Source organism: Meriones unguiculatus, chromosome 19 (genome assembly GCF_030254825.1).
Source record: "Meriones unguiculatus strain TT.TT164.6M chromosome 19, Bangor_MerUng_6.1, whole genome shotgun sequence".
Lineage (NCBI taxonomy): Eukaryota > Metazoa > Chordata > Mammalia > Rodentia > Muridae > Meriones > Meriones unguiculatus.
In genome coordinates, this window is record NC_083366.1 from 22099499 (window position 1) to 22114162 (window position 14664).

A 14664-nucleotide genomic window follows, 5' to 3' on the forward strand; every position below is an offset into this window, starting at 1 on the left:
TGTTTCTCCCTCCTTCCTTTTCTTTTTCCCTTCATACAGCTGTGTTCTTTCAGGAAGCTTCAGGGTTTTCATAGGAAACAGAAGTGGCTGTTGTACATCTAATCCTTAAGATGATGGCATCATCTGTTTAGAGTGCTATACCATATACTGATTGTTTATCTTCTGCTAGGACATATGACAGTCTGACAGCAATCTCTTGAAGTCATAATAGAGCCAGGATTTGAGTTACTTCTGAATACCTTACAGTTGCCCAAGGAAAACTTAGATTGACTGTTAGCAAAGCTAGTTTAAATGGTTACCTGTAGTTAAATAATTATGAACTTATTAAGTTATAAAGATAATAAATACAGTTGTTGGTAGTTTGAAGATTTTCTTGGTGGTGCTTTGGGTAGAATCTAGGGCCTTAAGACTTTGTAGGCACAGCCCAAAACACTGTTTTGTTTTTAAACCACTGTAAACACCGAATATTATAAATTACTTTTCCCCAAGTAGAGTGATCACTTTGAGTGATGCTCCTAGTAGCATTCTTTTGAAAAATAATTATTTTCAAGACCTTGCCTTCAGTTGTTTTGTTTAGAGGTTAAGTTGCTGGATTGAAAAATAATTTTATTTTTTTAGAAATTGCCGTAGTATGACATCAGCCATACTATTTTACATTCTCACGAGGAGTATCCATATCCTGCTATCACTTTCTGTTTTGGTAATGGCCATCCTAGTAGGGGTCCTGTGGTTATGATTTACACATCACTGTATGATGTGCTACTTGGCCATTTGTAAAGCTTCTCTGGAGTATTGTCAATTCAAATTCTGTTTGTTTGAGACAGAGTTTCTTTGTATAGCTCTGGCTGTCCTGGAATTTGCTCTGTAGATCAGGCTAGCCTCAAACTCAAGAGATCCACTTGCTGCTGCCTCCTGAATACTGGGATTAAAGACATGGTGCCACTGTCTCTTTGCCCATTTTTGATTCAGGTCTTCTTTTAAATTGCAAAATTTTAGCAGTTCTTGATATGCTTTGCCTATTAATCCCTTATCACATTATTTGCAAACATTTCTTGTCATTGTATGTTTTCTTTCCTTTTAATCAAATTAAAAGTTTAATATCTACATACAAATTATAACTTCTCATAGTCCAATTTATGAGTCTTCAGTGTATTAAAAAATTACTATTATTATGAAGCTTTTTCCTTACATCGTTTTATTTTGTTTTTTCGAGACAGGGTTTCTCTGTGTAGTCCTGGCTATTCTGGAACTTACTCTATAGACCAGGCTGACTCAAATTCAGAGATCTGCCTGCCTCTCTGCCTTCTGCATGTCGGGATTAAAAGCTTATGCCACCACTGCCTGGGCATGTCTTTTTTTCTTAAGAATTTTTATAATTTGGATTCTTTGTTTTTTCAAGACAGGATTTTCCTGTGTAACCTTGGCTATCTCGAACTCTGTGTAACCAGGCTGTCCTCGAACTCACAGAGATCTGCCTGCCTCTGCCTCCCTGAGTGCTGGGATTACAATCATGTGCCACCACACAGGCTAATTTTAGTTCTTTTTATATGGTTTTAGGTAGGTTTTAACTTTTTTTCTTTAACACATGGATACAGTTTTACCAGCACAATGGTTTTTTTCTGTGTTTTTGATAGTGTCATGCCGGTAGCCCTGGATGACCAAAACTTTAAGCAAGTTGCCCTCAAAGTTTTGATTCTACTTTTGCATATAAGTGATGAAATTTCAGCTGGGATCCACAAGTTTTTAAGATTTTCTTTATCCCGTAATTGGTTTGTCCAAAATCACTTGAAATTATGACTTTATTTCTGACTTCTCTGTTCCTTTGACCTCCATATCTGTCTTTCTGCCAGTAGCAGGTACCACACTGTATTGACTGCTGTGGTCTGTTAGGGTACCTTCTATGTTCTTTTTTCAAGATTGTTTTAGTTATCACATAGTCTTTTGGATTCAATATACATTTTAGGCTTGATTTAGAGAGCTGCTTAACCTTCCAATACATGAATTTGGGACATATTGCCATGTTTCCATATCTTTTTTTTTTTCTCTCATTTATTCACGTCATGTTTTTTGTTTTAATTTTTGTTTTTTGAGACAGGGGTTCTCTGTGTAGCCTTGCTGTCCTGGATTTGTAGACCAGGCTGGTCTGGAACTCAGAGAGATCTGCCTGCCTCTGTCTCCCTGAGTGCTGGGATTATAGGCGTGCCTCACCACGCCCGCCTCCCATGACTTCTTTATAATGACCCTTTAAATGGTTTGTCCTATAGATTGCTCGCTGTAAGCAGCTCATCTGTGATCCCAGCTATGTAAAGGATCGGGTTGAAAAAGTGGGCCAAGTAATCAGAGTGATCTGTATCCTTAGCCACCCTATCAAGAATACCAATGATGCCAACTCTTGCCAGATCATCATTCCACAGAACCAAGTCAACCGCAAGTCAGGTGAGTTTCAAACAGCAGCAGATAAGGGTAGAAATTTGTTACCTTTCGTAGTGTTTTCACCAAGATTCCTGCCTTTACTCCATAGTAAAGAGACTTTTAGTACTGAAAATTTTGGAATTTCTTTTTTTTTAAATCATGAAAGTATTATAAGAATGTGCTTTTGTTGTAATCCCAGGTATAGGGATATGGGTCAGCTTTGGCCTGTCCACAGCAGCTGACCATGGTTGCCTTGTGTTCCAGTGGAGGCATAGTTTTGCCAGTTGCGGATAGATTCTGCCATTGTGGAATTCTGGCAACTTTTTAAGAGGGTATATAAATACTAGGGCTCCAATAGGCGAGGTGGATGGTTGTTGGTCATTTAGGGAGGTTGTTTTTGGTTTGCTAGTAGTAGTCAAAGAATAAACAAAAGGAAAGAAATTAGATTCCAGGGTTTTTCTATTTTGTTTCTTAGTTTCTCTCCTATTTAGTGTTAGGGGGTGAAATTGGGGATAAAGGGTGGGGAAAAAGAAGGACCCACAAAGTAGGACTTTTGTATGGAAAGCAGACCTGGAAAGCCAGATGTGGTCCTTTTGGAGACAGTGCACTGAGGTGATCTCAGCCTTGTATTCATTGCCTTGGACCTTGGGTTCATATCTTCAAGCTTCCACCTTTCATTTGTTAGTTCAACTGATATCACTGTTTTAGCTAATTCTGTGTCATTGTGGTTTTAATGATTATATTTGTTTTCGCAATGTGCTAAAAAAGAATGTTTCTTTGATTCAAGTCAGGACTTTATCTAAAATTTCAATTCCAGTTTTGATACAAGCAGTGATTTTTCAACACAAGGTGTGTATATTTTGGTTGGAAGCAACCACACATCAGATTTCACTAAGGAGTTTTTGATGTGATTTTTTTTTCTCTTACAGAAACCACACTACAGAACATTTTCTGTAAAACAAAAACTATACACGTTTTTTGAGTGATTCTCAAGCATGTTCTTAGACCTTTAAAATTTCAAAAATTATTTCTACATTTGAAATTTTACTTAGAATAGTGGTAAATTCATTGAATCTAGTGTTGTGAATTGTATTAGCTTATCTCTACACAAAATAGTTATGGTAATTGGTAAGTATTAATTTTTCAATAAGTAAATGAGGAAATCAGTACTTGGGCCAGGTGGTAAGCACTTTAAACCCACTTGGGAGGCAGAGGCAGGTGGATCTCTGAGTTCAAAGCTAGATTGATCAACAGAGCAAGTTCCAGGACAGCCAGGGCTGTACAGAGAAACCAACCAGTCAGTCAGTCAATCAGGAAATCCCTTTAGCTGTTCAAAACCTTTCTAAATGATGCAGGCTCTAGAGTGGCAGAAAATCACCCTGTTTTTTTTTTTTTTTTTTTTTTTTTTTTCCTCTGTGTGTGTGTCTGTTTGGCCTTGAACTCATTATGTAGACCACCACATCTAGTTAATGATTATTTAGATTTGATTTGAGCCCTGCAGAGTTCATCTCCAGGTTTAGCAGTTCACAGCTACATATATCCTCAGTCTCTTAAGGTTTTAGTGAGCTTTTTCAGTGGGGAAAACCACCCTGGAGGAGGATAGATTTTTGCCTCATGTTTTCAGTGTGGTCAGTTGAGTCACTTGTGTTGAAGGAAGGCAGAGTATCATGGCAGTGGGAGTATGTGGCAACAAAGTCTGCTTACCTATGGGAACTAGGAAAGTAAAGACAGCAAGCTAGGGTCTCGGGCATAAACTTATGTTCTTCAAAGAGGTGCCCACAGTGACTGACTTCTTTCTGTTGGAGTGGTTCTCAACATGTGGGTCGTGACCCCTTTGAGGGTTGAAGGGCCCTTTCACAGGGCTGACAGATATTTTTGCATTATATTCGTAATAGTGCAAAAATTAGTTATGTAGTAACAACAAAAATAATTTTGTGGTTGGGAGTCACCAAAACATTAGGAAAATGTATTAAAGGGTTGCAGCATTAGGAAGTTTGAGAATCAACTTGTGCTAGATTCTATTCTGTAACAGCCTACTCAGTTCTGAACTCATGGGTTGATGAGATAGGAACTTTCATGATACAGTCATTTGTCAAGAACACCACCAGCAGAGGGGCAATCCTTCAGAGTATGAGTTTATTTGGGGTGACATTTTATATCCAAACTGTAAGGTAGTTAAGAGAAATTTCAGCTACCAAGACTTAAGTAATTTAAATTTATAATGAAACCATGTGGTATTTGAGTGCACTTGTGCACAAAGTTTATAAATCTCAGGGTGTGTTGTTTCCTTCTAGATATCTATGTTTGCATGATCTCCTTTGCACATAATGTGGCAGCACAGGGCAAGTATATTGCCATTGTAAGTACAACTGTGGAGACCAAGGAGCCAGAGAAAGAAATCAGACCAGCTTTGGAGCTCTTGGAGCCAATTGAACAAAAGTGAGTATTGTGCTCATTCATGTCAACTAAAATAAAAACTGAGGTGTTGGTAACTGTTGCATTGTCAGGTACTTCTGAGAACAAGGCAGGCCAACCATTGGCTGCTGTGAATCTTTAGAGTGCCTCACCCCATCAGTCTTATGCTTAGAAATTAAGGCAAAGCAGCAATACTGATTTGTGTTCTCCCTATACAGATTTGTGAGCATCAGTGACCTCTTTGTACCTAAAGATTTGGGAACAGAAAGCCAGGTGAGTGTCATGATCTGAAAAGGATGTTACTGGTCTTTATGGGGGAACATCCTTAAGTAGTCTGAAGTCTGTATTATAATTCTTACTTCCAGATCTTTATTTCCCGTGCCTATGATGCTACCACTCACTTTGAGACAACCTGTGATGACATTAAAGATATCTATAAGAGGATGACAGGATCTGAGTTTGACTTTGAAGAAATGAAGCGCAAGAAGAATGACATTTATGGAGAAGACTAACAGCAGTACATATTATGCAATTAGGACAAACTTAAAAATTTGGCAAATAATGTATATTGTATGAAATCAATATTGTAAGCCCTGCTTTTATGATCAAAATGGAGATTGAAGAGTGCTATACCAGTGAATACTCCTTCCCTTCACTTTTCTAATATCATGTATTAACTTGTTTTCATGGAATGGCTAGTCAGAATTGGTTGGCTCTGTTCAGTTTAACCAGGCTGGAATTTTTTTCTAGTGGAGGAGCAAATATTGGTATCGATAGAGAACTTGATACAATACTTGTATCTTTTAATCAGTGTAGCATTTGCAATTGTGTGACTCTGCTCAAGAGCTAGATCCATACAATTTGTGCCATCCCAATATTGGGAGTCTAAATTGAATATTCTTCGGTTTGGGAAAACATTCAAAGTTTTCTCTATTTTGTTATGTCAAGTATTACAGCAGGGCCCAAATAGTAGAGCCACATGTTTTGTTTATGTGGGTATAAACTTTTAACCAAACTTCAGACTTAGGAGTTGTTTGGAGAAAGCCAGTATATGGTATTTTAACCTACTACAATTGCTGAGAAAGGGGAAGGGAACCTTATGGTAAAGCAGGTAAAATATAGAAGCACCTTTTATCCCAGCTATGGCTTCTTCAATGGACCAAGCTGCAATGCAGTATTGATTTGACAGAGCCTCAATTTCAATGATGTCTGTCTCAAAATGGCTCCAAATGATTTCTGTACTGCAAAATAAAGCCAAACTCTGGAAACCTGTTTTTGGCATTGTCTATCCATGTCCTGCTTGTGAAGACCACAGCACAACTGCTGTGCACTGGCTTTAGGAGCTAAGGGTATTAATGTGCTAGATTGGGATGGCTTCATTATGAATAGTTACATTTTATTCTTATTTATAATTACCAGGCTCTTTGGTGATTCTTGGTAGTTTTCCTTCCTGACCCCCTTTCCTTCTGTGACCAAATGCTGGGCAAAAAGCAACTTGTGTTGTTCTGGTTTATTGAGTGTATAGTCCATAGCTGGGAAGGTATAGTGTAAGATCTTCATGCAGGTTACAACTCATCAGTATGTCAGGAAGCAAACACCAATAAGATTGTTGCTACCCTGGTGTCTTCTCATAACCTCAACTCTCCTGCCCACGGTCAGAGCAAGTGTCTGCCACTCCAAGTTAATGCTTTTTTTTTTTTTTTTTTTCCTGCACCATGGAGCTCATGGCTTAAGGAAGCAAAGACCATGAGTTACTAAAGGGCAAGCCTAGTGTTTAGGTACAACCCCAAAGATTTGTATAATAAGATTCTTCTTAAAGGTATCCTGGTGGGTGGCCTAAATCTTGCTAAGCATTACACACAGACTGAATCACAGCATAAACAAACAACTGCATTTTAATTGTCTTTATTTAAAAAAAAAACAAACAAACAAAATTACCCCAAACTAGGTATAAAAGCCTTTGTTTCAAATAGATAGTATACAAATGGTTTTTTGTTTATATTTTAAAGACTTAAGAAATTTCTAATATCATAAATAAATGATTTCTTCCTCAGACTGATTTTTGTAGTGCAGCATTAAAAAAAAAAAAAAAAAAACCAAGTGGAAAACAGTATAAATTTGTCATTTATGAAAAATTTTTTTTCTTTGTGTAGTGTTTATGTAACAAAACCATTACAGATTATACTTTCTACAATGTGGTAAAACTTTTGAAACATGCACTTTGTAAGCCTCTGACCACACGCAAAAACAGCTATTTGTCAAAATAGACTTTGCTTTAGCTAAGTAAACATGTAAAGGTCTTGACTTCAATGTTAAGCTCAATTAATCGTTTTGAAGGCATTATGTGTAGATTGAAAATAATTTACAGCAATATTCAACACTACAACCCAAAGTTAATAGCAACTATGGTCCATGAGGAAACAAAAAACGAAACGTGGATTTTTCAAATGAGATTGTTTGTATGTATTTGGAGTTTTTTAGACACAGGAAAATACTAATATTTTGTTGGCATCCTCCATGTCTAGTCTCAATTCCAAAGTCACCTGTAGGAACACAAAATCGATAAGTCAAAATGACCAATCATGAAATACAACTGGGACAACCGTATCATTCATTATACTGTCTCCCATGTCAATCCAGGCTGGCTGCAAGTGACACCACTGGAGTAATTTAAAGCAGGTGGATTAATCTCATTTGTGATAATCACTGAAGTTGCTGGGAATCCTATTCATAGAACAGAAACTTTACAATGAATCCCATCTATGAATTTTAAGAACATCTATGAACACTTTCCTTCAGTGGCACTGTCTGCTGCCAATAACTCCAGCTTTTCTGGGAAATTTTATAAGTCTTACCAATAGCTACTCCTAAATGGAGCTGCTATCTTTTGTATATTTTCAGTGAAATAGTTTACATCTGTCACAAGGATTCCATTATTTTCAAAGACTTCTGTGGACACCGTAGGCTTGTCTGTAACAGATATTAAAGAAACAAACAAAATTATGTCAAAAAGGCCAGCATTTCCTATTATTTCATGGTAGTAGAATTTGTTAAAGGGAAAAGAAAAATTAAGACTAAGGGCAGTAGCACAGGGTGGAGGGAAGGGACATAACTAACAACTATACTAATTTCAGTAAACCAGGCAGCCCAGCTAAAGCTCTCAGAAGATGTGATAAAGCAGGAAAGTAGATGTGTATGGCCTTATAACATTAAGTAGAAGAATATTAACTAATTTTGGCAATATCTTCTGGACTCACTGGGCATTTGTGAAAACACATGCTGAACTATCAGCTAAAAGTGCTACCCACATGTATCTAAGGCATTCAATAACTACTTAGGAAGGATATTTCTACAGCTGTCTTGTTTTAGCATTAGCTGAGTAATGAAGATTAGAATGCAGATGATATTTACCTGTTAAGAAGACCGCAAACCTGGCACTGGTATGTTGAATTTGCAGGTTTACCAAGCATTTCAAAATTTCAGCTTTTGTAGGTGATGGAGAGTCACAGTTGTGATAATGAAGCAATTCAATGATATTTACACTCTGATATGATTTCAGAATTAAGTTCTTTTTATGTGCAATTGAATCTACCCTAGAATATACAAAGAAATGTTAGTAACTTTTCTTGGTTGCATAAAATTTTGTTTTAAATTGCATATCTGTGGGTAAGAAGGTACACGTGTGAGTGCAGGTGCTCTGTAAGTCCAGAAGAAGGTGTCTGATCCCCTGGATCTGGAGTTAGCAGGAGTTTGAGCCACCAATGTGGGTGCTGGGAACTGAACTTGGGTCATCTCTCTTAACTGGCATCTCTAGCTCTCTTTGCCTTCATTTTAACTAGTTGTGTTAAAACACTTGGTCAAAGAACCTGTCCTTTTTTCGTGACACAATGGCCAACATGTATGGTGATTAGCTGCCTCAAAATATTACATCGATGACAACTTTGATAATACAGACTGTGGCTGAGCATGGTAGTGTACACCTTTAGCCCCATCACTCTGGAAGGCAGAAGCAGGCAGATCTCTGAGCTCAAGGTCAGCCTGGTCTACAGCTACAGAGAGAAATCCTGTTTCTTGAAAAACAAAAACAAAAGACTAACCTTGGGGCCCCACTCCAAGGTAGAGACAGAACCCATGTAGCTACTGCCACTAAAGGTCCTTCAAAGTTCTTAGGCTGTCACTAACTGCTTTCTCACTGGTCTTAGTGAGCTTTTGCACTAATTATATGTAAACCAACAAATCTTTCTTAGAAATTGGGGAAAGAATGTGTTGCTCCATTTGGCTCTGGTTGGTCTTCAGCTTGAGACTTCCCTTGCTCTTGCCCTCAGTGTTGAGATTACATTGTATGTTGCCATGCCTGACAGCAATAGGTCTAACTTGCATTTCAGACATAAGTCTGAAACTTATGACATAAGTTTCAGCGAGACTATGTCATAGTCTGAAAATAAAGCAGAAAAAATTCTGAAACTAAGCAGAAGCCAGAATTTTAATTTAAGTAATTAATCTTTACGTATCCTATTTTCTACCTCCTAGAGGAAAGTCTATCTTTAGTTCTTGTCTATAGGCATGTGCTGATAGCTTTAATACATGGTTATTACTAATGTTAAGCTTTTCCTCTAAAATGCTGGTTAGCTGGAGAGGGAGATATGGCTTTGTTGATAAGAGGGTACTCTTCCTGAGCACCAGGTTTGATCCTCAACAATGATAAGATGGCTCACAACTGTTCCTGGGGATCTGATGCCCTTCATGTTTCTGGGGGGGGTGACTGCATGCATGCATGTGGTAGAGACATGCAGACAAAATACCCATACACATAATTTTAAGAAAGGCTGGTTGGCACCCACCAGTCTGCGTTGCATTGTTCACTTTCCCAACCTTGTTAGTGAACCTTATTCTCTCTGTTAGCTCCCGTTAAAAAGGAAGAGCCTGAAATTTATTCTGTATGCATCTCCATTGTTAGTCTTAATGTAAGTGCACAAGAGTTTACAGGTAACCACAGAGACAAGAATAGGGCACTTCTGGATCTGCTGAGCCTGGAGTTATCCAGTATAGATGCTAAGCTAACATGCAAACTCTTGATGGAGCAGGAAGTGCTGTAAACTGCTGAGCAATCTCTCCAGCTCCTTCTGTCTTCAATGGTCTCATGCACTCACAGTTCCTGTTTATTTCTTCTTATATGAAGAAAACAGTGTTGAAAGTACTCAATAGTTTAGTGCTCAAAGTTGGAATGGATGTGTTTAGTTTCAAAAATAACTAGTACTTTGCTCATGGTTATGTTTGTTCTCTGGTTATTACTGTGTCTCTCCTTGGTGTGAAGTGTGAATGCGACTGTTCCATGTAAAGCATTTTCTAGTGCCTTTTAAAGAATGTCTTGTCTTTTTTATCCTTTCTCAATATACTGAGTCTTTTAAGTTCCTTTTCTACCTTTCTTTCTGTTCTCAGAGAACTTTGACGTGCACTTTGAATGGGCAAAATTCTCACAGCCTCCAGGTCTCTTGAGCCAAATAAAACTGATTTTCTTTTTAAGATCACTGTGTTGATGCTAGGGATGTGCTGTAGTCAATAAGGAACCTGCTGGGCAAGCATGAGGCCTGAATGTAGAACCCATCATCCACAGAAAAACCAGGTGTCATGGCACAGTCCTGTAACTCCAATACTGCGACTGAAGACAGGCTCACTGGCCAGCCAACGCCTATTCTAATCAATGAGTTCCAGGTTAAATGAGAACTCTTAAATAAGGGGGCAGTGACAGAAGACACCTGATGTAGACTGCCACAAGTGTGCAACCCACACACACACGTATACCACATACACAAATCACTATTTTAGATTATGGAAACTTACCTCCTGTTTAAATTCAATACCCTGATAACTCAATGTATGAATAAGTATCCAAAAATGCACTAGAACCAAGCTCACAGTTTACCATATTTCTGCAGCTTATATAGCAGCAGAGCCTGACTTAACTGTGGATGTTTTTGATCCTGACTCATGTTGCTGGAGAGGGAGATATGGCTTTGTTGATAAGAGGGTACTCTTCCTGAGCACCAGGTTTGATCCTCAACACTGATAAGATGGCCCACAACTGTTCCTGGGGATCTGATGCCCTTCATGTTTCTGGGGGGTGATTGCATGCATGCATGTGGTAGAGACATGCAGACAAAATACCCATACACATAATTGTTGTATGGGTATTGCTTTCACTAAATGTCTTACTATAAAAACCAAAGCTAACCAGCAGACATAATCTTATGAAGTAATGTGATTACCGTTCTGACACTGTTTTGTGACTGTGGTGCTTGAGTGCCCATAGAACACTGGGACTAGTACCACATGTACTTACCTGACATCTTCCTTGAGCTTTTTATTTTCTCTGTAGTGAAGTAGCCACTTCCATCTTCCATTTTCATTTAGTTTTTCTAGGATTTTGAGAATTTCCTTCAGTTGAACTGTGGAATAAGTTCAGCAAGAGAAATTTATCTTAGTTTTTGTTGTTCATGCAAGGTCCATCAATTGTCACTTACGAACAACCAGACCCATGTCTCCACCTCTTAGATGGCTGGGAAGCATGCACTCTCATAAAGTCTTACGTTTCTGTGTAGGGGCAAGAGCATGACAGTTACCTGCAGCTAAACCTGAGCCAGTCACATGACAGAAGAGAAGCAAAAGCAAGCCCACTATGGTAGAAAGTTACACAGATACTTTTATTAACCTAGTTTCCATGAAGAATTCATGTTTAACAAGACAGACTGATTCAGAAATGGTATTCACCTTGTTCTGATGTGAAGGCAGGTTTGGATTTTATCTAAATTCTGTATTAGAGTGTTCAAGGTATTAATCAGAATGACATTAGGTGCATTAAAAAAAAAAGGACTTGTTGATACTAAGAAGCTAGTAGGCATTGTACCATCAGAAACAGAGAACTGATTTTTAAAAAAAAGCCCTAGATGTTGCTGACTTGCCAAGTATTAATTAGTATATTAATAAGCATTTAATATGTGGGTGTGATGGCACATGCCTGTAACCTCAGCACTTGGGAAGGCAGTCAGGTGGATTTCTTTGAGTTTAAGGCCAGCCTGGTCTGTAAAGCAAGTCCATGACAGCCAAGGATACAAAGAGAAACTTTATCTCCAAATACCAAAACAACAATAAAACATTTAGTGCAGCAATTAAGCCCTCAGTATGTAATAAGAAATTTTTTTATAGCGTTGATAATTTCTTTTTGATGAAACAGATTTGTGTCTCTGGGTGAGGAGAAATTGACCTAACTAGATTTCAAAGTTAAAGACCAACCTAATGTTAAACTTTCTAGGATGTTATCATCTGATACCACAAAGCCTCCTGAGCGAAATAGCTCTTGGTAGGTATCATTCACAATGTCTTCAGGGCTGTCCACTCCAGCAAAGATGACATTAGGGAGATGCTTTAACTTCAGCAGAGAAGGAATCTGTAAGATGTAAAAGGATTTCCATGAGGAAAGGGTACATGTAGCACTTTTAACAGTTCCATGGATTTCAAGGACCATGAGCAGCTAAAAATGTCCCTAACAGGACCACTGACAACTTTGCCACACATAAAGAATAGTTCCCACCTTATCACAAGTGGCCATTAGCTCATCAAAATTCATTAAAAAGAGGACTCTAAAAATCGTTCAAGAACGAACATGTTTGAAGTCCAGGAGACCTATCAATAGCTAGATCACATAAACTCATTGAGCTCACCTGTGGTGCCAACACCACCAGGCATACATCACTTACCCACCTACAATAGAAGAATGTACCTATCCTGTGTCCACAAGTTGTTTCTTGGGACAAGAAATTATTCTTGTTCACTGTCAGGCAAATATAAGTCCTTTTAAAGCATGATTTGCTTACCAACATCAAGTACAGCTTTTCATAGTTCTTCCTCATTTAACACAAATAGTTTATCAACCTACCTAATAGAATCTGGGTGATTCTATAGTACGTACCCTCCACCAGTGTCTTCCCACTAAAGGCCCAATGGAAGTATAAGTCAGCTATTTCCCTAAATTGAATAGCAGGATTAATCACAACACTACCGAACAAGTCCAGTGACTAGAATACATTTATTGTGAGATTCCAAACTTACTTGATGCAAATGTGATATCATGTCTTCATTTTTGATGATAACTAAGAGTGTCTCATCCTCTCTGTGAAAAGCTTGACAGAAATCCAGAAGTCCAATTTCTCTATGGCCTTCTTTCTTTAGAATGCTCTGAAAGATTTACAAAGCGCTGTTACTAAAAAAAAAAAAAAAAAAAAAAAAAAAGATACCTGTATGGAACTTTTCTTTTTGGACTTTTTGGAAACAAGGTCTCTCTATAAATTTGGCTGTCCTGGAATGCACTATGTAAACCAGGCTGGCCTCAAATTTCCAGAGATCCAGCTGCCTCTGCCTCCCAAGTCCTGGAATTAAAGGTATGTGCCACCATGCCAGGAACAACTATTTTTATATTTTATTAAAAACATGGCACCAGCTGGGCATGTTGGTGCATATATTCTTGGCACTTGGGAGACTGCGGAAGAGTTATGATTTCTAGGACAGCCTCAGCTACTTAGCAACACTCACATCTCAATATGAAGCAAACAAAAATATTTAACTACATCAAAAAAGCAAATCTCATTTACAAGGCAACTGGTCTTAACTATGTGTGGAGATCAGGGGATAACTTTTAGGTTTTGGTTCTTTCCTACCACGTGGGTCCTGGGGCTCCAATTCAGGTTGTCAGGCTTCCAGGCTGGTGCCTTTTCCTATTGAGCCAAATCAACAGCCCAAGAAGTTTATCAACAAAGCAGTTTGTGTCTTATCAAAGGCTGATTTAAAAAACCAATCCAAACTAATGCATTTAAATGAAGTTTCAAGGGAGTCAGACAGGACAAAGTTGCTGGGTGTTTACATGCTGTTACTTTAATATATTGCTAGAATTTTAGCAACATACCAGTGTATTCCTTTATTATTAATGGGAACCAATTTGCAGTTGTTCCTTGGCTGTCCATATCTGAATAAAAGGATGACATACTTTAAACTACACATTTATAAGGAATTGCATGTTCTGACAGGTTCCCACTTTACCTCAGAGTGGCAACTTGTGAAGTCATGTTGGCAAGGTCGACTGTGCATCATGAAAGAACCTCAACCTCATCCTCTCTTATGACTCTTTTGTGATGTGCCTGCATGATTATGGCTTGCCATTGTACACGCCAACTGCACTCCAGATGCAGTCAGAACATTTATTGTCTCTGTAATCTATTACTCTGCTTACTTTGGATCACCAAACAGCTGAACTTTTGACTGTTTCATTATCACTCAAATGGGACAGCATAATTTTTGAGCAAGTTCTTTTAAGAGTCTACTGAAATACCTAAGATTGAGCCGTTAATGTTTGCAGATCTTCCTCACTGTATAAATAGGCCTGTATGCCATCACTACAGAATAGTATTTATTCAGGATATGTCTACAAGGCCTATAAAACTGTGTTTTGTTTTTTTGAGACAGGATCTCACCCTATCTGCAGCCAGGCTGGCTTCAAACCTTCTGTGATTCACTCATCTCAGCCATCCAAGAACTGGGATTTACAGGTGTCAGCCACCACACCTAACAAACATTATGCTCTTGAAGGCATGTTATTATTTATTTTAGTATGTGCTCATTATCTCAGTTAAAAATTGTACCTTTGTACAAACATGTTACTTTTTATTATAAAGTGGCTTTATTATAAAAGTGGCCACATGGTGAAATCCTGCAGTATTTTTAATACATTCAATATAAAAACAAGAGGATGCCTATGCAGGGTTATGAGCCATTGTGTGAGTGCTGGGA

General features: G+C 38.2%; 2 protein-coding genes across 6 annotated transcripts in view; one reads left to right on the forward strand and one right to left on the reverse strand.

The window, feature by feature from the left end:
• Gdi2 (GDP dissociation inhibitor 2) overlaps positions 1-6099 on the forward strand; it is a 31229-nt gene extending 25130 nt beyond the window's left edge. Inside the window, exons 8-11 of the mRNA XM_021659260.2 lie at positions 2265-2436; positions 4707-4851; positions 5046-5100; positions 5193-6099. Coding sequence (XP_021514935.1) covers positions 2265-2436; positions 4707-4851; positions 5046-5100; positions 5193-5339 — 519 coding nt within the window. The 3' untranslated portion in view covers positions 5340-6099. The remainder of the gene's footprint in view (positions 1-2264; positions 2437-4706; positions 4852-5045; positions 5101-5192) is intronic.
• Positions 6100-6716: 617 nt separating this feature from the next.
• The window catches only part of Tasor2 (transcription activation suppressor family member 2), a 47385-nt gene continuing 39437 nt past the window's right edge, over positions 6717-14664 (reverse strand). For 4 of the 5 annotated variants that reach the window (XM_060372308.1, XM_021659259.2, XM_060372309.1 and 1 more), the window contains 6 exons: positions 12934-13059; positions 12118-12271; positions 11168-11273; positions 8239-8420; positions 7683-7797; positions 6717-7370 (listed from right to left, as the gene is read on the reverse strand). In XM_060372308.1, coding sequence (XP_060228291.1) covers positions 7367-7370; positions 7683-7797; positions 8239-8420; positions 11168-11273; positions 12118-12271; positions 12934-13059 — 687 coding nt within the window. In that variant the 3' untranslated portion in view covers positions 6717-7366. Of the gene's footprint in view, positions 7798-8238; positions 8421-11167; positions 11274-12117; positions 12272-12933; positions 13060-14664 lie in introns of all 5 variants that reach the window. The other variant, XM_021659257.2, reaches the window with a different exon arrangement.